The 22753-nt window shown below is 42.5% G+C and overlaps 1 protein-coding gene across 1 annotated transcript; it reads left to right on the top strand.

Annotated features, from left to right (window-relative positions):
* The first annotated feature begins 107 nt into the window (after positions 1-107).
* n4bp3 (NEDD4 binding protein 3) lies at positions 108-22742 on the top strand. The gene is made up of 10 exons (XM_008293216.1): positions 108-555; positions 16548-16828; positions 16943-17114; positions 17860-18072; positions 18363-18484; positions 18593-18788; positions 18891-18983; positions 19076-19327; positions 19509-19767; positions 20615-22742. The coding sequence occupies exons 2-10, from the start codon at positions 16581-16583 to the stop codon at positions 21013-21015; spliced, it is 1956 nt and encodes a 651-aa protein (XP_008291438.1). The 5' UTR covers positions 108-555; positions 16548-16580; the 3' UTR covers positions 21016-22742.
* The last annotated feature ends 11 nt before the right edge of the window (positions 22743-22753 follow it).

Here is a 22753-nt window from a genome sequence, read left to right as displayed (position 1 = left end):
CCTAATCCCTCGTTATTGTCTGATTATCTGCGAGTAAACACGACACACTGCGCTGTTGGTGTTTGTCCGGTGAAGCTGGCACGGGCATTTCATTGTAGGGTCTGAGCTTGTTCACATGCGGGGCTTTTGTTTCTGGAACTGGAGGAACAAGTCCAACCACGCCGGCCCGTGAGAGAGAGCTCGTAGCGCACAAAGAGATGCGCAGAAGGGCAGAGAAATTGTAGGGTGAACAGGAACGCTCTATTAGATGAGTCAAAATTAGCAAAACAGGACTCAGCTGCGTGGTTTCTCCCAGTTTCTTATGTGAAACACTGGTAAATCTACTGAAACCATCCTCACGAGCAGCTTAAGATCAGCTTAGTCTTCTATTTAGATCGGTGTAAAGTCATCCTGCATGTCAGCGGTTTAGACCGTTTCCTCCTCATCCACGCACCATCAAAGACTGGGAAACTGGAAGTCATGTGGCGTGACCTTCAGTAGCGTGAGAGAGGAATAGCGCCAGCATGGGATCAGGAGCACAGAGGTGAAGTTTCAGGTGGACAAACACACACACAGGTAAATGAGTTTTTTTTTACTACAAGCCATTATATTTAAACATATCCTCTGTAAAAAAGCAGTCTTTGTGTCCCTTATGTCAACATATAATTTGGGTTTTGAAGAGTCACTTGTAATACTGAAATTACCTTAACTCTAGACTTTGCTGTGTGAAACTAGGCTTCAGGTCAAATATATACTTCACGTGTATAGTTTATATATTTCCCAGCTTTCTGCAGTAAAAGTTTGAGTTGTTTACTTGCCGGTAACCTTAAAATGCTCTGAGCTCGTTGTGATTTAAGGCTGCGTTGTCAAAGAACAGCTTAAGCTCCATAGAGGAGCGGTAAGCAACGTGATTGTTAATTACGTTGCCCACGAGGAATGCTTGTTTGCTGTGGAGCTGAATTGGATTTAGGTAACTTTTTAACCTAATCTTTTCTCCTGGGAAAATGACGTCACACTGAGCAGCTTCCCCATTCACCTCAAGCACTGAACAAATATGCTAATTAGCTGCTAATTACTGAATGTCCCTAAATGGGGCCGCATGGCGCTTAAAGAACAATATGTGGGATTATTTGCTCCACTTAGCGATGCGTCTTGACTTCTTCAATAAACCAATCATTCCATTTCATGCATTCTTTGTCTGTTATATTTAAGTGATCTGTGGTCTGATGGTTCCTATTCATGTCCCTGGAATTCCCCCTGAGGACTATTTATGACTCTCTGTTCTCCTCAAGCGCAGTAACAAGATTTCATTGAACTTCTTTTTTCCACTGTCGACAACAGTCTCTCCAGTTTCTCTGTGCAGCTGAAAGCAGTGTCACAACTATACAAGGAGGAAATCTCCTCACGTTGACATCTCACTGCTGTTTCTTCTTGTTTTGTTGTGACTGTAAACTCCGTACAGTAAAACGGTGACATAATTTGGCTGAACCAGCTGGTTTTCAGTAGTTCCCATCGTGCTACTTCTCAGCACTGACAAACAACAAACACTCAGTTTATTTACAGAGAAACTCCAACGGGAAGGAAAAGTGCTGATCCTCCGACTGGGCATCAGCATGCGTCAGCGTCAGTGTTTACTACCTGACATCCGGGCCGCCCGGTTCTTCCTCTGGTGTTGGGGTGCAGATGAGATCAAAGAGAGCGTGCAGGGATGTGATCAGTAAAGCATTTTATCTTTGTGGTTTATTACATCCTAAATTGGAAGGCATTAACATTTTAAGCACAGTCATACTGTGCATGGGTCAATCCATATCTGTGTTTGCCTCTGAAGCCGGATCGATTTTTAGCTACAGTCCACACAATTCCCTGTTTGTGTTTGTGCTGAGTGTGTGGTCTGACAGTGAGGGTGGATGCATGCACATTCACTGCAGCTGTTAAGTGGAATCGGTTCAGGTGTGGGTCGATGTGGGAACCACTCGATTTCCATCGCTGTAATCACAGAGCGGTGACTCCTACATGAACCGCTCCAGGAAACAAAGAAGCCACAGAGAGAAGAGAGAGTCTCCGCTCAGCCTCCCCGTATCCCCCCTCTTTTGCTGTAAAGAATTTAATAAGAAGCTGGTCCTCTCGTACTTTGGTCTTTATCAGCTCAATTTAACACTGTATGGCCTTCCCACTCTGATTATGTGACTAAATTATCAGTCATTACGTTTTTGTTTTGTGCCAGGTGGTTCTCATGGGAACAAAGGTGCTTTGGATAATAGCCGAAAAATGTCCAGCAACACTTGAGGCCCTGCAGCAGAAGGAAACCGTTCACATCAACCGTATCAGTGCAACGTGTGCTATTTGATGCCACATTAATAATTACCCAGTAAGAAATGTAAGGAATGTGAGTTGGTTTCCTCACATCGCTCTGCTGATAGCAGCCTCGGACAAACACTGGACGGGTTTTGCTTGCTAACAAGGTGAACATAAACCAAAGAGAACTGGATTTGGTAAAACAAATAGTCCGCCATTCTGTTGTTTGCTTTCTCACAAATTCCACTGAAGTTACGTAAGGGAACATTTCAGTATGCTGCCATTTTTATAGCTGTGGATTTTCTTGTTGAAATCCGGACGATACAAAAAGAAAAAACCACCATGATCTCAGAGTTTACCGCTGCTGTAATCATCTCATCATTGTCTCAGAGCAAGTAAACATTTAGGGTTTTTTTTCATATATAGCACTCTCTGCATGCCAGGAACTGTACTTTGTATATGTTAACACCTGAAAGCGGTGCCAAAAATGATCATCCAGACAAGATCAAAGTGTCCGAATAAGAAACATAAAAGCCAAAATGCGTCATGCTTGGCGGGTTGAAATTACACAAGCAATGAAAAGATGCATCATCTCGGTAAGTTCAGGATGTACAAATGCACCAAGTGTTCAGAATTTGCAGAGTAACTGAAATTTATTTCAAAGTCCATCTTACTTCTTAAAAATATGCTGAATTTCAAGGATACTTCTCTTTGTATAGTTTGTGTCCGTATGCAAGGAAATACAGGCCTTGGATTTTCCTTCATCATAGTTACTTTAGTACTCTACTGTGTAATACAAGAGCAATTCTTTATTCCTGCTGGTGTAATGTTTGGCTTAAGGTGTTGCTGCTCGCAGATTTCTCAATGTTATCAACCACCTTCTGATCCAAACTACTTCACAGTCCACACATTAGCTGACACCTTGTTGGGTATTAGCAGCTCTGTTGAGAAAGAAGGTTAACCCGAGTGTCAGTCTAAAATACTCCCACACTTTAGATGAGCATCTATAAGGCTTTTTTCTTTTAGCTGCAGCTTATTCTTCAGGGCATTTGATGCTATGACAGGGCACAGCTATTTTCGTAACAGTGATTATGTTGATAAGTCACACCGTAGTTACCAGCTGCCATTACAGGATTGTCTTTTTATGTTGCTTGAGAACCACTTATCTGACTGACTTCGGTTTCGACACTGCACTTCGTTGGGTCGCCAGCAAAACACCCACTAAGTGTCAACAAGATTGGATGAAGTGTTTTTGAGAAAACCCAAGAACAGACACACACACATACATAGAAACTTTACATTTCCCGCCATCAGTTATTAGTGAGTTGTCCTTTGCGTCTTCCGGTGCTGACTTCAGCAAAATATCAAGTCTGTAAACATTAGTTTTTATACTAAAGCCCTTTTTAGGGTTAAATCAGAGAGCTTAATTAGCTAGCCGACGACATTTGACTAATTCCGCTCACGACTGTTACTGTCTGTCATTTTCGTCAGATGCTTTGCTCATCATGGACCTGTCACTTTACTCAGGTATTTTGAGTGGGAAACCTGCCACCACTGTAATTATAAACTACTTTAAAGGCCATGCGATGATGGAAAGATTGACGGGTGTAGCAACAACAACTGGGAAACAGTCAATTGTTTGAGTTGTTTAGATTATTACTTCCTTCAGTTCAGCCCCTACATCACTATCTCACTCACTATCGCAGTTGTTCTTTGAAATAGGGGATACATCTGAAATTCTATTTTGATGAAGGATAGTAATCCACCTTTCAGATGCGTATAGCAGATTAATTCTATTATTAGACTGTGGTCAACCAATGTTGGTTTTCCAATGGCAGATGCCGAGAGAGCATGATCATTATATAAACCAGATAATATGTATATTTTTGTTCTGTTTTATATCTGGTAAAATACAACAATTGATAATAATACCAAATGAGACAAAACTCTGAACTTGAATGAACATCAGCATTACCTTGAGTAGATTTGTGCTCTGTCCCCAGTGCGCTTATATAAAAGTCAAATAAATATCTACAAGCAATCAAAATGCTAAGCTTTTTAAAAAATATCCCAAACTTATGAATAAAAGAAAAATAGAGTTTTAGTGCACCTAATGTCCCCATTTATCAGCCCATAGCATCTTCTACTACTGTTCTAGTAAACATATTGATGTCTGCTCAGCTACCCTTTACAGATTTGCACCATGGAAAACAACCAGTTAGCTGCATGGCTAGTCACCACTAGCCAGTGCTGACTGACCCAGTGCAGCCACTATTAGCCATCCCATTGGTAATCAACTGATGCTGATTATCTCAAAATGACATTTTATCACCATTATTAGTTATATCTGATGTAACATGCGGTGTTTACCACTCAGGGTTAGTGGTAGATTAGTATGGTGTGAGTGAAGGGCAAGTGGATGTCACTTAAAACAACACTGAGGTCAGGTACTTATCCTTATACTGCTGCTACTAATCTCTCTATCACACACAGACACTCACACATTCTAAGAGGTTGAACTTGTAACCTCACGGAGGGATCAGCGCAGACATTCATCTAAACAAAGTTCGGGATTATGCAATCAATCCCGTCCGCTCTCCAAATTGAGGATATCGTAACAAAACATACTGTTTGTACTGAATCACTGACGGAAGAGAAGCAGAGTAGGGTTGCTGATGAATAAATCTCCCCATGAATAACACTAATAATACATTTGGGGGTAAGTGGAGGGCCTGGGGTGCTGTCTTCTCATAATGAAGCAGCTTTACGTAACATCAGTCAGCTCCAGATCAATGAGGTTCCATGAAACATGAGTGCAGCCAGTCACTCCAGATAACCCCGGCATGGCTACTGTAGTCAGAGCCAGTAATTGAATTCTGTGCAGAAATACAATACTGTAAAGTCAACACAGGCAGTAAAAGCCTGAGCACACTGTGCAGCCTCCCATCAATGAGCCAACAGATGCAAAGTGAGGAAACCGATCTCAGCTGGTCTGCCTCAGAGGAAGTCTTGACAGCTGATTTAGTGGAGTTAGTCCAGGGCAAGGCCTCGGAGCAGGACTGTGAGATTTCTAAACAGAGCTGTTGAGCTCATGAAAATTAAACTGGTTTTTACTGCAGATTCTCTAAAGTAGCTGTTTTCTTTTCCAATTCTCTGAAGGTTTGAGTTTCTCCTAAGTTGCAAGGATTTCCCTTCTGGGTCGGTAATTATGGATGCCGCTGTGGAAATTATTAATGAGTCTCATCTATCTACTGTACTCGGTGAGGAGAGCGATTTGTAGAAGTAGCCAGCTGAAATCCATTAAAGACTAAAATGTGAAAAGATAACGAGATGGATGGCATGCATGGCAGGATTTTGTGATTAATGATTCATCTTCAAGAGCCTCAGTATAACTTACTGGACAGGTATGAACCTATGACTCAGTCATATCTGGGAATCACCATTACGATTTGGCCGGTAAATATACGTGAAATATGGACTGTTTCTTCTGTTATCACTTTTCTGTGAAAACCTTGAATATACAAAATGTCATGTACTAAAAACACTCCTGCCCTGTCCTGTCATTTTTATGAGAATACATTTTTCTCCTGATTTGAAATGGTTGTAAATGTTGTTTTTGGTTTAATCCTCTGAAACCCGAGAAGTTTCTTGGCATGTTTTTGATCCTGTCACATTTGGACGCACTGTGAGTTCATTTTTCACGGCAATCTCAAGTTTGGCACCTTTATGGAAACAGCACAACCATGGCTAGAAGTAGAAAGAACTCAAAAATGTTTTCTGTGCAGTACAACATAGTTGTTGTCCCATACATCATAAAGAAAGGAAAAACCGGAGTTTGTTTTTTTTACTTTTTTATTTTTTTAAAAAAAAAAAAAAACTGGAATCAACATGTTGAGCGTTTTTGCCCACAGGTGAGTCCAGTACTTGAAAAAAAAAATGGTGACTCTAAATACTATACACATTTTACTTAATTAATTGTCATAGTTGTCTTATATCTGCTCTGTCTAAACACTGCCTGCAGTTTAACTAAAAAAAAAAATCGCAGAACTTGTGTCACATGACTGTTGAACACAGCTGAGTCAGTCGTGGCTTCACATTGGTGCCAAAAAGTCACTGAATTGTTTTGTTGTAATTAAGAGATTCTTTGGACTTTCTGTGGATTTTCCGGAGTTTTTCAGTTGGTTATACAGGTGGGCATCTCTAGGAATTGCTCACTTCCCATAGTGAGCTGCTGATCACAATGTAGCCCCGCCTTAAAACCTACTCTGCTTTGTCGTCTGTTTTACTTTAAATAGGATCATAAGTCACAAAAGTTACACCATGCTGTATTTGGAAAATCTCAAATCCAGCAACTGAGACCATAAACTTAATAGGGAAATGTTTAATGAGGTGACAAATCAAGTAAGAAGTATGGTTCTTTTCTTAGTTATTTTTTTAAACAGAAGGGTCGCCTCCTGCTGGCTGTTGGAAATAATGCAAGTTTCAAGCCCTTCTGTGTCAGCTTCACTTGTCAAACCCAGAGGCTATGTCCATCTTTTATTTACAGTCTATGGGTGTACTGTTTACCATCTTAGGTTATGTAAGCATTTGCTAATTAGCCCTAACAGCAGCATAAAACTTAGGATGGCCGATTTTAGATGTCAGGATTTACCTTCTTGTGGTTCATCCTCAAGGGAACATTAATGTCGTCACAAAACTTCATAGCAATCCATTCATTGGTTTTAGAGATATTTTAGTCTTAGCCGGAGTGGTGGTTGAAAGACAGACCTACAAACACATTGACACTGTCACCCCAAAGCCTGACTAAAACAATGCTCCCAATGCATTTAAATGTACATATGATTCTAAATGCATATATTTTGCAGCTAAGAGTTTCTGCATTTAGGTATTTGCAAAGCTTTAGAAAGCAAATTGCTCCAGTAAAAGCAAAACATTTGTAGTAATATCCATAAAGATGAGTGTGTACAATGGATGGTACACAGCGTTATGGTATACAAGCTGCTCCAGTGTTTCCTAAAGTGCAGCAGCTCTCCCTTGTCAGAACTTGCAGAATAAAACGTCTGTGTCTGCTCTTAACTGTCAGTCTGCTCAATAGCGCCCTGTATCTGCGGCTATGGCTAAATATAACCTTCGACCTCTGCACAGACTCAAGTATTCATCATCAATGAGGACAGTGTGAAAGTGAACACTGGGCGTTCAGCTTTAGCACCACCACGTCCAGCCGTTAGTGAGTTATGGTCCGTGTTTTCCCTGAAAGACTGCTCGTCATCCTGAGTGTCATGAAACGAAAGTTGACCTTTTATGTAATGTTCCATATGGTGTTTCATCCAGAGAACAGAAGACAAGAATCCCGTAGAGGCAGTTTAGCTTGAGGTGGCTCTGACCAAATATCCTCATGAATGTATGACTTGTCTCCTGTCAGACTTCACTGATGTATGGTGCAAAATGACATAAAAAGTACCGTCAGAGACACAGAAAAAGAAACATTTCATTCATGCTTCTCAACATCTTGGCTCCTCTGAACAGCCTCGGGGTCTGTGGAGAGGAACAGCGTCTGCCTGATTATCTCCCATCCATAATGAATAACCTGCTAACAATTAGAGACTGCTGCACAGCACTCATCTACTGCCATGCCCCACAGCCAGAGACACTCTCACACTCACTCATTACATGCCAGCATGTAATAGTCAATCACAGAGTGGAGTTCTCCTTTGCTTCACTTACAGTGAGACTCCTTCCTGGTTGGCCTCAGGCACAGCTTACCCTGCTGACAAATTTAGACAAGATCTTATCAGTAGAAAGTCACATTTGCCTTTACATAAATTTCATTTTGTGCTCTCTGGTAGAACCAGAGCCCTGTTCATTACATTACATTTTTCTATAATATCTGACCTCAAACCTGAAGACAATAGCTTTTTCTCCAAATGTAATCGCTTTCTTGTAATGAGGGATTTACTGGGTGAAGACTTCTCCAACAAAAACACAAGTCATTGTATTTAAACGTTTCCTTTGTTGCTGACAGGGCTGAAAGGTTCAGAGTTTGGCCCACGCTGCAAACTGCTGGAAGTATTGCAATGAAACCTTATATTAGCGTGTGTGTTCCTAAGACGATAAAACCTCGTCATTGTGTTGAACCGCAGACTTTTCATCTAGTGCTACCAGCAGGTCAGATTATTCAAGGAAAGATTTTAACCTCTAGAGGAGAGATTGGCACAGATTCCCTGCTAATTGGAAAATGTGCATCAAGGTGGAGCGTGACTGGAGCTGATGAGGGCCATGCAAAGGTCTCTGGTCCATTGACAGTCCTGTGAGTGACACCCTTAAATATAACTTTAAACCTTAATACAATTAAAACAAGTGTGATAAGTAAAAGTGTACCTACCATACGGTTGTCAGGGAAATTAACTAAAAAGGACTAAAACCGTTTTTTTTGGTACCAGGCTGTAAACATTTTTATTTCTGCTGTAAAGTTGGGCTTCTTCACATGGGAGTCTATGGGGATTGACTCCAATTTGGAGCCAGCCTCAAGTGGCCATTCAAGGAACTGCAGTTTTTGCTGCCTTCATTTTTTTAAACCTGGAGATTGCTGCTTGGGATGGAGGCTGCAGGTACTAGTAAATTGGTAAAAGACATAATGATACACACTCTGGTACAGTAGCTGGTGCACCTTGAAGTTTTTTGCCATCCACCAGTAAACCAAGAGAAGAAGAAAGATGGAAGATAGTCGTTTAGAGATTCCTTGCATCCAGTGTTTTGGATACACAGTTGACACCTGCAAATGTAATGACATTCTCATCTGTCTCAGCTCTTAAAAAAATGATAGCATCCTACCATGTTAAATGAAGATGGTTAATATGGTTGAACTATCTGCTCAGCATCAGTATGTTTGCATTGTCGCCATATGTTGGGATTAGCATTTAGTCGGGTTGCAGGATGTTGTGATGTTTTGTTTATCTTGTTATATACTGCGATATGAAGAAATGCAGACTTAGTTTGTGTATGTGTGCTGATTTAAAGAGTTGATTAGTCATGTTGTAGAGTTGAGTTGTGGCAACAATTGCAAGTCACTGCTGATTCTGGTCACCTTCATCCTCTTTATAGCTGAAACATTTCCATAAAACTGCCATTGCACTACTTTTTGCAACCAAATCTCCCTTTTTTAGTGTTTCTCTGCGGTTCCTCGCTCCTTTTTCTGTGCACTTGTGGCACCAACAATCTCTGTGTCTTGTTAATAAAGAAAGAAAACTCAATTTATCCAAGAACCCTTTAAATCAGAGTACCTCAGACTTCTCTTGTAGATTAGTTAGAAAAACTGTGTGAGATTTCTTTTTCGTATCAAGCAGCAGAAAAAAGTTGTACCATGATGTGTTGGAGTTATTTTTTCCTCACTTCATATTGCACACTTGCTGTGATGTGATTATTGCACATGCACACATTGCGGCGTCGATGCTGAGCTGATTATTTCGCAGCCTTAATATTCAGCTCTCTGCGCTGGTGTACTTATACATTCATATAAACAGCAGGCAGTGTATACAGGCTGTAACCTCTTAGTCATGTTGCGCTCTTTCTGGATAATTAGTTTGTTTCTGCAACAAAATATGACCGACGCGTCTATTGTAACACACCGAGTCGAACTTCTGACGCTGCAGCAGTCCTCCACAGTACGCTGTCATGGCTCTATTGATGGAAGTGTCCCTAAAGACAACTTCCAGGTTATTGGAGTAGGTGTTAAATATATTCCTGCAGTTTTCTCTCCAGAATAGATTAAGTTAGGGTCGTGGCTGATTTGGTAATCGCTCAGTGGTGTTTTACACAACTAACAGCTGGGAAAAACAAGCGAGCGCAGCTTTCATAGAGCTTATATAATGCACCAGAGTGTGTGGGAGTTTGAGATGTAACCTGCAAAGTTACCCCACAAACGTAAACAGACTTTGATCATGGGCCGGGTAGAGAGAGGGAGTGCTGAGGGAAGAGGGTTAGGATCTGGAGCTGCGAGCCGAGCATGTGCTCTCGTTTTTCGAGGTGGTGGGGTGGTGGGGGGGCTTTGTTGAGTGACCAGCGAGCACACACAAGTGTTGGTGAGCGTCCGTGGGAGTGAACGTTTCGCGCATCTAACGCTGACGAGCCTGAGCTTGTGTTCTGCAAAGCATCTGTGGAATTTGGCTTCCCTGTCCTGCATCTCCTCCGTCTCAGTCCTGATCTGTGTGGAAGAGTTTTGTTCCCTCTTCACGCTTTCATTGAAAGCTTTTTTCTTTCTTCCCTCCACAGGAGAACAATTACAATATGTTAAGAGAGATCGTCCTTGAAACCCTCCTCTTGAAGGCTTGCACGTTTGGTTTTCTTTGTGATCAGGATGAAGTGGTATCTGTTTGGCTTTCTAGAGGAGTTACTCTGAGAGGACAGCAAAGTATCACTGCAATCGTTTTAGAGGAGATACCTCTCAGCAGCACGCTCATGTCTTTCCTCTTTGCAATCGCTTGAATGCACGACAAAAAGAATTCTGAAGAGTTGCAAATGTTTAATTAAAATAAAACACTAACAAACAGATTGTTTAGGAAGGGAGAATTATAGAAAAGTAAGACGCGCTTGTTTAGGATGCATAAGACGAGCTTAAAATGTATCAATCTTGAAAGAAATTATCATTGAAACTTGTGAACATCAGGCTGTTAGATTTAAATTTACAGTTCTAGTTTATTCCAGCTTCACACTAACAGTACTGATGCTCAGATGTGCACATTCAAGACAATACGTGCCAACAAGACACACCAATCCACGACAGGTTTAATTCATGCACTAAATTTCTTTCAGTTTTTCAGTTTAAGTAGTAAAATTTCTCATGGAAGCCAGCTGAAACATGGATACACACCCAGCTAGATTCACGTAAAAGTGCAGCGAATAGGAAGCATCTGTCATCTACACAGCTACTACTTTTATGTTTAATCAAAGTTTGCAGCTTTTGAAAAAGCTCATCTCTGCTTTGAAAGGAGCATAAATCAAGAACAGGCTACTTTTCAATTACAACGCAACTGTTCAAGGCTGCTTTGATGTGCGCACGCGTCAGTGTGTGTGTGTGTGTGTGTGTGTGCGATTTAAGGAGGTGTGTTGCACTTCAGGGCCCCCTTTGGCTAGTCGGGGCCGGGCTGTAAATCTTGCCGCGTCTCATGCTTTACTCGGGTCCATAAACTAGGAGGCAATTATGGAAAACAACTGGATGCAAGATTTCTTCAGTCCTGCAAGATTTGTGGCCGCAGCCTAAAAGGATTTTTAACCTCCTATATGCCCAAAAGGAATTGCCTCGCCTCACCCTGCCTCACCCCGAGCTCTGCTTCCCGTCAAGCATCGATTGGCCCCTCATGCGTTTGGTAGATACAAGACACAAACTGAGTAAAGCACTGTGGCTAAAAATACTGCATCAGACCTTGACCAATGGCCATTAGGTTCTCATGATTTATTAATGTGGCGTTAGACACATACATGACCTGCCCTGACTCACATCCATGTCTCACTGTGACCCGGGACACAGTTCCACACTCAGACAAGCTTCAGTCCACAAAGCATCCCGGCATATTTTATTCTATTCATCATCATTGATTATCAGGCTTCTCTCCTTAGCCTGAGCTCAGTCTGTATTATATCGGCTTATTAGCAGCCGGATGCTTTAGTGGAAAGTTTTACATGTTGGTGGGGGGGAATAGTACCTCATGAATATAAACATGAGCAGCCTGGGCTGCTTTGATCTCGGCCTGGCTGAGAGCCCTGAATGGAGTGGGCTGGAGCTGCCGTTGCACAGCTCTCTCTGCCTATTTTAACCATTTGCATAATTGTTATAACTGTCGAGGCCAGCAGTGCAAAGTACTTGATAAATGTGGATTGTATTAGAAGCAAGAAGGAGATGCCAGAGCGCCGCTGCGGGTGTCGGCGCTCGCACATGGGATATTTGTGTGTGACGGTGAGGGAGTAGAATTGCTGTAAGGAAGCGAGTGTGTCACTGACTGAGCCGAGAACCGACAGCCAGCAGCAGGACGCTCCAGTCATTAGCTGGGATGAGCCCAGGTTTGATCCTGCATGCAGCCCTGCACCTGCCAAAGCATTCTGACCACCGTACAGAGTTTTTGTAAGTTTATGCCGACAAATTATGCACATAATCTGAATTTTATTGCACACGAGTTTCCAAGAACTTCCCCGGCAGTCACTTGGTTCATTTCATTTCACTGCTGTATAAGTTGAAACATGATTAAGATTGACAGTCCGTGACTATTCTTTGCTTTATTTTCCCATTATTTTGCACGGTGAGGCTGGAAAACTCATCCTCTTGATGATTTTAAAGACGCTGAAGACTTCGATGCACCAACTAAATAGCATCCCAGTGCACAAATTAGTCACATGATTCTAGGTGACCCCGTAACCGAGTGGTCGGGGTGAATGTCCTGAGCAGGGAGTTCCCAGTTCGATAGTTGGATTTTCAACTTTCGGACAATCTTTGAACTACTCATCTGTGATGTTTCATACCATCTGGAAGCTTAAAACTGTGACATTTACTCAAAATCACTTCCTTCTACATGTCTTGTTTAAAAAATGCCAAAAATGAAACTGTTTGCTCTAACAAGATTCAGTTAAAAACAAAAAAATCTGTGCACCTTGATGCAGCCGTGAAGCTATTAGCCACTCAGCCGAGACCAATAGTCACATGACCAAAATTCAGGGACTGTTCAGTTGAACTGTGCGGAACTGCAGGCTGAACTTCACAGGGCAGGTAGGAGACATGTAGGGAAACAAATAAGACTTTTATGATACCTTTTGCATGCAGATACATCATTATTTCCTGTATCGGTAGCAATGTCGCACATGTTTTTCATGATGATTTATTGCCTAATCTTTGTTATACTGCGCAAAAGCCATTTTTGAGTTCCTTCTAGTTCTATGTGTGACGGTGTTATTTCCATACAGGTGCAGGACTTCATATTGCAGTTAACATGAGCCCGAAGTCAGTAAAAACTTGAAAGAAGCAAAGACACGCCCAGACTCTGCTCAGAGTTCAGTGAGTTGAAGACATCAAAAATACACATGATCCTTTCAAAGCATTCATGTTTGCATGTTGATGACGTCTCAGGTTAGATCTTGTGACAGCAAAGCTTTGCATAAGAGTGTTTCTGGCTGCCGTATTTTAAATATCAGGACTAAAATGCATTATCAAGGAAATATTCTTTGGAAGCAACATTTAAGCTTCAGTTTTCATTTTTACTATTTAATGAGATTCATTCGATTTATGTTTGTGTTACGGTTTGAAAAACTGGTAATAAATGGGCTAAAACAAGAAAAACATCCTCTCTGTCCCTGTAAAGTCTTCCTGGTACGCTGGTGCCACATCAGGCTGAACACCAAGAGGGACTTTGCCTCCCTCGGGTCTTGTTTATAGTCGGAAAGACTGCGGCGTGTTTGTGTGTTTTATGGTCTGGAGAATGTTTTATGGCTGCTGCGGGTGTTTATGCACGGGAAGAGAGGGGGGTCAAAAGGGTGAAATCAATAGTGATCCTTAATGAGGTCGTCTGAAAAGGAGGAGGGGAGAGGAGAGGTGGGTGATTTGAGAAACGATGGCGATGGGGGTTTGTAGAGAGAACGTGTTCTGTTTAGTGGGGAAGAGGCTCAAACCCCCCAGCTGATAAGGCAATAGAGCCTCATAGGTGGGTATTGGGGTAACGTGGCAACTGGTTTAGTTTTGTCAAAGCCAATGGATAATGGTAACGTTACTTTTTCTCTGCAAAATGTTTCCTGCTGTGACTGACAGAAAGCCTAAAATCACCCCGACAGCCATCATATCCAATGAGAATATATTCAGGCAATGCCGAGTGTGTGATCGGTACATTGGCTGCGTCTGATTTTCATGAGAGGCAGGAAATTTGCAAAGAAAATAAGCTGCCACACTACCTGATTAAATTGTCCATAATGTGCATTGTTCACAAAAGTACTTTTTCCTCTTTTTTTTTTTTTAAGGAAATGAGTTGTAGTAACCCAGTTGGATCAGAGTTACATAACAAGCTTATGATGTGACATATGCTGTCCTACCTCTGGAAAAAAAAAAAAAAAAACATTACCCTCAGAGAGTTCATGTTTCACATGATCCTGTGGTCTTTTGATTTGCTGTTGGGAAAGATAACACAAGCCTCTGAGAGGAAAGACTGATTCGGTAAGAGCTCCATCATGATGAAATAGACATTTTTAAAATTGGTTTGGGATTTGTCCTCTTTGTAAAAGCATCATTTCGCATTTATTGCTGTCCTATAATCGGGCTTGCACGGAGGTCAGGTTGCGTGTGTTTGTTTTGTAGCGAAGTGCGACGCTGTGATGTTGTGGGAAGCTGAGTTGTTCTAGCTGTGCTGTGAGACAGCTGTCTGTACGGAAAAACACAGCTGATGAAACGTGTGTCGGCTCGTCGTCCTCTCGGGGATTAACATCCTCTCCGGGCAGTAAAGGGACAAAATGTGGAGTTTATTGCAGTAGAGGAGGAAAGTCACAGATTTTTTTAGCTGCATAGCTTTATGGATGGAAGATATCAGCTGGGGCAACACATTGGTCCACAGTAGAACATCTCAACATCTATTGGATGGATTGCTATGAAACCTTTCCAGTGAAATAAGTCAACATGTATTAAATGGTTTGGAACAATATTGACTGTGGACAGTTGTAGTTTCAGTGGAATTAAACCTAAAGACTGATCCGAACCTTTAGTCCATGTTTGTTGCCGGTAAACTTGCTAAACTAAGAGGGTGAACGTGGTAAACACTGCGTCTGCCTTAAAAACAGCATGTTAGTATGTCAGCGAGAGCAACACTGTGCCCAAGTACAGCCCTGCACAGCCACCAGTATGTCTTTTATGTAGTTTAATATAGTTTAAAGTGTAATTTTTTAAGCCATTTTGAGTCATTTTTATTAAAGAAAGAATGTCTAAATTCTCTGATCCAGCTTCTCAGACACACACCAATCAGCCACAGCAACAAAACCACTGACAGGTGACGAGAATAACACTGATTATCTTGTTTCAGTGGCACCTGTGAGGGGGTGGGATACATCAGGCAGCAAGTGAACAGTCAGTTCTTGAAGCGGTCGTGTTGGAAGCAGGAAACATGAGCAAGAATCTCAATGACCAAAACAACAAGTTCACGGGTGATCAAGGCTCAGTGATGCACGGGGGGGGAAAGTGGAGGCTGGATCAGTCCCACAGAGAAGCTGCAGCTGCTCAGGCTGAAACCTTTAATGCTGGCTGTGATTGAAAGGTGTCAGAACATACAGAACATACAGTACATCAGAGCTTGATGCAAACCAGTCACAGTCCACAGGCTAACCCCTATCAGCTGCAGTGGGCATGCGAGTGATGGAAATGATGTCTTTGACGTCAAGCGGATGGCTGGGTGTGTTGTTTACCTGGAGAAGAGGTGGCAGCACGATGAGCTATGGGGAGAAGGCAGAGGCAGTTTTAGGTTATTGCACCCTGTGGAGTCCAGACAGTTTTGGCAGCATAAGATGGACCTGCTTTAAGTTTTATTGTTGTGGCTCATGGTTGGACACATTTTCATCTTTCTTAGTCTTTCGTGATGGCAAACTTCTTAAATTAAAGACATTTAAAGTCACTATGGGTAGTGGAATTTGCACTTTTTTAATCTAATTTTCTGATATGTTACAGAAAAAAAATTAACCCCCCCAAAAACCACACAAATGAATTAATAATGTGAAGGTAGTCTTTACTATCCGCAAGGTCCATTTGTCCTGCAGTCAGCAGTGCAACAAAGTGGGACACAATTACACCGCACTCTAAAACCACACAAAAGACAAAAAATATGAATATAAAATAGATTAAAATAATGTCAGTGCTGTTTAAAAAGACAGTGTTTGCAGGGGCGAATGAGGTTTTTAGTCTGTTGGTCCTGCATCTACACAGGCTCTATCTGCAAGGAGCAACTAAAACTCACCAAACAGGGGATGACTCTCCCTGTATAGTGCAGATATTTCTCAGGTCAGTCCCTGTGACTTTACTACTTACTTTAACAATTCCCTGCAACCTGTTCAAATGTGCATAACCTCTACTTACAGCTCCGGAAAGCTCACCTGGTATTTTATGTTTTTCTAAGAAGCAGGTTCACGTATTCGTAAAAGAACTGAAGATATGTTGGCATCAAGGGCGTCTTCTCGGTCATCGGCTCATTATTTACGACAAACAAGCCTATCTGCTTCACCTTCCTGTCACCAATCATCCCATTTTGTGTTTCTCTTCTCTCCAGAGCACCTCGCCGCCCCGCAGAGCCCTGTAATCAATGGCAACCTCAGTCCAGACTCTTCCTCTAACCCGTGGCCCCAACAAAAACTTCCGCAGCCCCTTCCCGGCCCCACCCCTGTCGCCGCGTTGCGCCATGGGAAGCGTAGGCAGTCTGGTGGAGAGGCCAGACGTGTCCCCGACCAAAGGCAGCCGCGCAGTTCCCCAGGTGAGACCCAAACAGAGCAACGGCCTCCTGAAGAAAGGCTTCACCCAGAGAGAGCTGCTCAACTACCTCAACATCAGCAGGTGGGCTCCGCTGTAGAGAAGATACTTTGGTAGAACATTTCACACGCACAGTTCTATAAAAGAAAAAAACATGACGGGGCTTGACCTCAGCTGACCTACTGTGCTTCCAAACAGAAAAGAGCCTAAAGCAAGTCCGAGCAGCGACGGCAAGAAGGACATTATCACTGGCCTGAGCTCTGTCAGTGGCCGTGACGACGACAACGTTTATGCCAAAGTCTACCATAAAGACGGCAATGAAGTAGATTTGACAAAGAACTCACTGCCAAGTGGGGGCAAGTATGAAAAGGTGAATATTTTTGAGTGAAACTGCAAATAGGAGGCTGTAATATCCTTTTCCCCCCCCCCCAAAAAAACAATTCTGCGTCATTTGCATTCAATTATTTACCTGTTTCAGCTTCTTGTTTTGTTATTCTTCGTAATTTCCATCCGGCTGACAGGAGAACAAGTCGGTGCGTGTCTGACAAACATCTATTACTGTGAGAGTAAAGCAGATAAAGTGTTTTAAAGTGTCCTTAAAAGCAGTAGGTGTGTGTGTGGAGCACCGAGTCTCATCCGCCCATTCAGCCACACATGCAGATGAATGACTTCCCATTGTGTTCGTTTTATAAATGATATAGAGGCGGTGAAAGGCTGCCGGGGGCCGTGCTAAATTGATCAGTATCACATTTATACATCTCTGGCAGCGCGACGCAACACCCCCATACCCTGTTAGCAGCATAAATCAGCCCTAAACGTCTCGCAGCTCACCGGCACAGATTGAGAATCTGCCGCTTGCTGTGTTCTGAATTTATGGCCGCAATCAAATAGCACCTTTTTTTTTTACCCCCCCTCCTTGAATTGATCAACGTTAAAAACACAGAGGGTAGAAAAGTATTGATTTAATAGAAACAATGTGATTTATGTAGCCCAACCTTGTTTGCTGTAAGGTCTTCCTCTCCCCTTCAATTTCTATCCTTGCATCCTCTGAAAATGCCCCTAAACTTCGTCGGGTCTCGCTGCTCCTCCTCCTCCTCCTCCTCCTCCTCCTTTAGGCTCGTTTCAGGTCTTCAGCCTTCAAGCCTGTCACCCCCAAAAACTTCAGCTCCATGCAAAACCTCTATCCGTCTTCCAAGTCAGAGGATATGGATCATGGCCTTTCTAACGGACTCCACAGAGCCTATGCTCATGTCCCTAAAGCCGTCTCCACCTCGTCTTCTTCTTCCTCGCCCTCCCGACACGGAGGACCAACGTCAAACGGTAACAAGGTATGTCATCATATGATCATAACTCCCGCAAATCGATACCCGCAGTGAATTATCACCCTTGCCGAGGAGATGGGAAGTATCTATCAGCTATTTCTCAGCTCTACCTGTTGTTATTTTGATTAAACTCGGTGGAAAGTTGAGCTATGGGCCGGGGAACAAGCAAAGTTTCTGCACATTGATTACAGATTAACTACCCGTGATATGTCGCTTCATTTCCAACCATTATTTATGGCTAAAATTAAACTTCTAATTTCGCTGTGATGAATCAGTGTATAATTATGCCTGTGTAGGCTCTCTCCTCGGTGCGTGGGATCAGCCAGGAGGATGATAACCTGTCAGACTCGGGTCATAACTCCATGAGCAGCCTGCCGCCGTACCGGCCTCCCTTCCGCCCACACCTGGCTCACATCAGGTCTGCTGCAGCATTAATGCTTTAACTATACATTGTATTCAAAAAAAGAGAATTGATTTTTTACTGCGTGGTTGGTGATAATAAAAGAGACTTTTTGTGTTTTCTTAGTGCGTCTATGGGCCACATCAACACAATCGGCTCCCTGGACCGCACCGCTCTGGGCCTGAAGGCCGTGGGGTCAGGAGGTGTCGCTATAGGGGAGATAGCGTGTCGAAGCATGGCCACTCTGACCCGCCTGACTCCATATGGAGGAGAAGCTCCACCTCCTTATGAATGGACGCTGTCCCTGTCTGTGGAGGAAGTGGTGAGTACTGTGCAGGTGGACAATTAGATGGGAGGATCAGCAGGTCAGCGTGATTTACAGATCGCTAAGTCGCTCCTGCTGTTGTCTTTTTTTTCCCCCCAGGTGCGGGATCTGGAGGAGCGCTTGGTGGAGAAGGAACACGAACTCAAACAGATGAAAAGAAACCTGGATGAGAGTGAAGGCGCCATCGCTCAGGTGAACCTCGCTGTCTGTTAAATATAAATCTAAACCTCCATCGGCCTCTCTTTTTTTTTGAAGTCTGACCCCCATCTGCTCACCGTATGCAGGTGTTCGAAGGGAAACAGCGTCTGTGGGAGAAGGAGGTGGAGGAGCTGAAGCGCCTGTATGCCGCTAAGCTGCGGCAAGTTTCCCAGCATGCCCAGCGGTCCCAGCGCAACTTGCAGTTGCAGCTGTTTAAGGTGCAGCAGGAGAAGAGCCGACTGCAGGAGGAGCTCGACAGCTTGAAAAGAGAAATGAGCCAAGAGGCTGGAGCCATGCCAAAGCGAACCAGTCCGACCCTTGAGGAGACGCAGTGGGAGGTAAGAAAGGACAACGACAGTTTACTGCAGGGAGAAGCACTTAAAAGTAATGACTCAGAACAGACCAGATAACTAAAATCTTTCCTTGTTTGTCCCATTAGAATTATGACAAAGTCGGCAGCCAGGAAAAAGTTCTTTATGATGCAGCCGCTGATTATTTTCCGATTACTGTATCTCTCAGGTCTGCCAGAAGTCAGGGGAGATCTCCTTGTTGAAGCAGCAGCTGAGGGACTCCCAGGCAGAGGTGACCCAGAAGCTGAGCGAGATCTTCCAGCTGAAGACACAGCTCAGGGAAACCCGAACGGAGCTGCGCAGCAGAGAGGGCCAGATAGACGCTCTGAAGCTCGTCCTGCAGGGGACCCAGCGCCGCAGGGGTTCCCCTCATACTGTACACGAAGATGGAAAAGGAGCTGAAGAGAATCCATCAGGAGGGACAACAGGTAGTTTGTCCCACACTGGTGTCTTAAAGTGCCAAATTTGGTTTTCCCTGCTTTGATTGATGAAGATAAGATCATTTTATTAATCCCAAAGGAAATTCTTGTGCCAGATATTACTCAGAAAATACACAATGACATAAGAAATGCCTAAAAAGCAATAAAATATAAGCACAATACAATAGTGAGATACAATAAACAAGGCTAGAATAGAACAGTAAAAAGTCATGCTGGCAGTTATACTGATAAAATACCTGATATCACACATGATAATGAAATATTGCACCTGAAAAATAAAATGAAAAAACAATATTGCACATTACACAGACAGTGTTGTACATGTAAATGAAACATTGCACCTGAGAAATGAAATTATGAAATATTGAGCAATGAAATGCAACACAATATAGAAACTGATATTGTACAAACTATTGAGAAGATAATATTGCAAGTGATATATATATATATTATTGTTTAGCTCTAAGTGTGCGATGTTGTAGTTGTCAATCCTGCAGATAGAAAGAAGTCAGACTGTCTCTAGTGGTCTTGAGGATCCACAAAGAACAGACACAAGTTGTAGTTTCAGACATGAGTGTTTCAAACCTGCTTAGTCAAACTAATGTGACCTGCTCACAGGTGATAGCATAACATAGATGTGTGTTTAATATTAAACTAAGTGAGGCTATTTTAAGTTATGATTTTTACGTGTTTGGAGCCAGAATCAGGTTATTTGAGTAACCGGGTCAGGAGCAAAGTTCTCCGAGCATTTAAAAGCAGCCGATGTCTTTCATTACATTCCCCCTACGGCTCTGCTGGACTGTAGTTGAAGCCATGTGGACCTTTTTCCTTGCAGGAGGCTGCGGGGGCTCCACGGAGGAGCGTCTGCGTGCAGAGCTGCTCCTGGAGCGACGCCAGAGCGAGGCCCAGGCCATGGCTTTCGAGGAAGAGAGGCACACATGGCAGACGGAAAAGGACAAGGTCATCCGCTACCAGAAAGAGCTGCAGGCCAGCTACTTAGACATGTACCACCGCAATGAAGCGCTCGAGAGGGAACTGCACCAGCTGAGTGCGGGCAGAGAGCGAGGAGGAGCAGCAGCAGGAGGTGGTGGAGGAGGAGGAGGAGGAGGGAGCAGAAGTGGGACATTGGAAAGAGAAGTGCCAGAGCTGAGGAGTGAGAGAGCAGCTGAAGACCAAGAAGACACACATTCGTCTGGCTTGCCGTGGATAGACAGGATTGAATCCTCTGAAATTTGAATGTGACTCGTTTGCAATGCAAACTTGTTTTTCTCCTGAACTGTGGCCTCTATGGAAGACCAGGTCTGCCAGGAAAAGGAAAAAAGTAAACACACTACACTTTAAAATGATAAGACAGTAAGTCAAAATAATGAGAAAAGATTTACAGCTAATGTACCAGGAAGTGAAAAGATTTACTCACTAAGTCTAAATCATGGAGAAACAACATACAAGTTAGTTACAAAGTCAAAGTTCAGAATTTTTCACATTCTTTACTCACTATGACAAAAGTATGAGATGAAAATATTGATTGAAAAATATGAGACAGTTGGTCCAAATCATGATATAATTTGTGAAACATTGTGAACACCAAAAACCAGCTGCTTTGAAAGGCATCTTATATTTCAGAAAATCACTAAAGACATCAGATTTTTAACCTCAAGGTGGTCCTTGAACTAATCATGTTCACTAATCGTGCATTAATTCAGTTTTGTCAGGAAAATTAACTAAATGCAAGTTGAAAACTAAAATCAATTTATTAAAAATCATTTTGTTCTATGTCTTATTTTAAAAAAGATGGTTTAAAATGAATAGTTTGCATTAACCAGATTGTGCAACAAATTAAATAGAACAGGAGTGAAAATATAACAGGAGCAAGAAAAAAAAAAGTGTAACCAATATAAAGTTTGACCTACTACATAAAAACGATCAGATAAAACTTAAATGGTAAAATTCTGGCTTACTGTTTCCAACATATTACCAAGTGTCTCATACTTTTGATTCAGTATCTCAAAATTCGACTCAAATTTTATTCCATGCATACATTTTCATGTATTTTCTTCTTTTCCTGGTACAAACAGACTCCCATAGATTCCCATTCATCCTTCACTTCCTGCTCCTGCCTCCTCGGTGATTGTTTATTGCCCTCCCCCTGCAAAGACTGGACCCGCCACCTCCTACAGAACCCACTAACGCTGCACAGAAACACCGCGTCTGTGCCACATCTGTCCTTGTCAGTTTCAATTCTGTACAAAAAGAAACGCAGCCGAGCGCCTACAGTAGACTGCCCTGCTTAAGACCAATTATAAAACCTGTAAATGAGCAAAATTGATATGCTGATTGTGACTATTTTTTGTGTTTATTTGATAGTTGCTTAGTTCTGGACTGCTGTAGAGTCTTGACAGTAACTAAAGGGTTTAATGGGTTTAGTGCGGTCTGGTAACACCTCAGCAGGTGTTCGGTGTCTGCAGACAGATCGCTGGGTTCAAGCTTCACCTGGACCCTGGCAGGGAAAATCTGTGTCTCTGGGTTAAGTATGGAGGATTAACGCTCTCCGGTGCCAAGGTAACTGATGCTACTTCTTTGCCATTTAGAAAACTGTGTATCCAAAACTGGAAATGTTGTTTTTTTTCCTCATTCCAGTCAGGTGAGATCTATATATATATATAAATATATTTTGTACATACGTGTAATTTTTATTTGACTGGCCTTTTCGTCATTGTATTCCAAGCACACTGTTGTCTTACATGTGTATACTCCCACGTCTTCTGGTCGTGATCAATAGACGATTACTGCTTATTGGTGCCACTTGTTGCACAGACCCCAGCCAATAACTTCAAATGCATGCCACAGGTGAAAAGTTGTACTGTTTATTATTAATATATGAACATTCAAAAGCCAGCTCTTGATTGACCTTTCGACATACTGTGACTCTTGTCTATTTACTGGAATTAAAACTGTACAATATGTTTTGTTTTTG

This window comes from Stegastes partitus, unplaced genomic scaffold (assembly GCF_000690725.1).
Source record: "Stegastes partitus isolate 25-593 unplaced genomic scaffold, Stegastes_partitus-1.0.2 Scaffold865, whole genome shotgun sequence".
NCBI lineage: Eukaryota > Metazoa > Chordata > Actinopteri > Pomacentridae > Stegastes > Stegastes partitus.
Note: the sequence above shows the minus strand (reverse complement) of the source record. Positions and strands in the feature narration are given on the sequence as shown.

Bases quoted from the DNA above. Each gene is read 5' to 3' on its own strand.
- n4bp3 (XM_008293216.1), top strand. From the start codon at position 16,581: ATGGCAACCTCAGTCCAGACTCTTCCTCTAACCCGTGGCCCCAACAAA. The intron at 16,829-16,942 runs GTGGGCTCCGCT...GCTTCCAAACAG, and splicing joins AACTACCTCAACATCAGCAG to AAAAGAGCCTAAAGCAAGTC. The intron at 18,073-18,362 runs GTATGTCATCAT...ATGCCTGTGTAG, and splicing joins CAACGTCAAACGGTAACAAG to GCTCTCTCCTCGGTGCGTGG.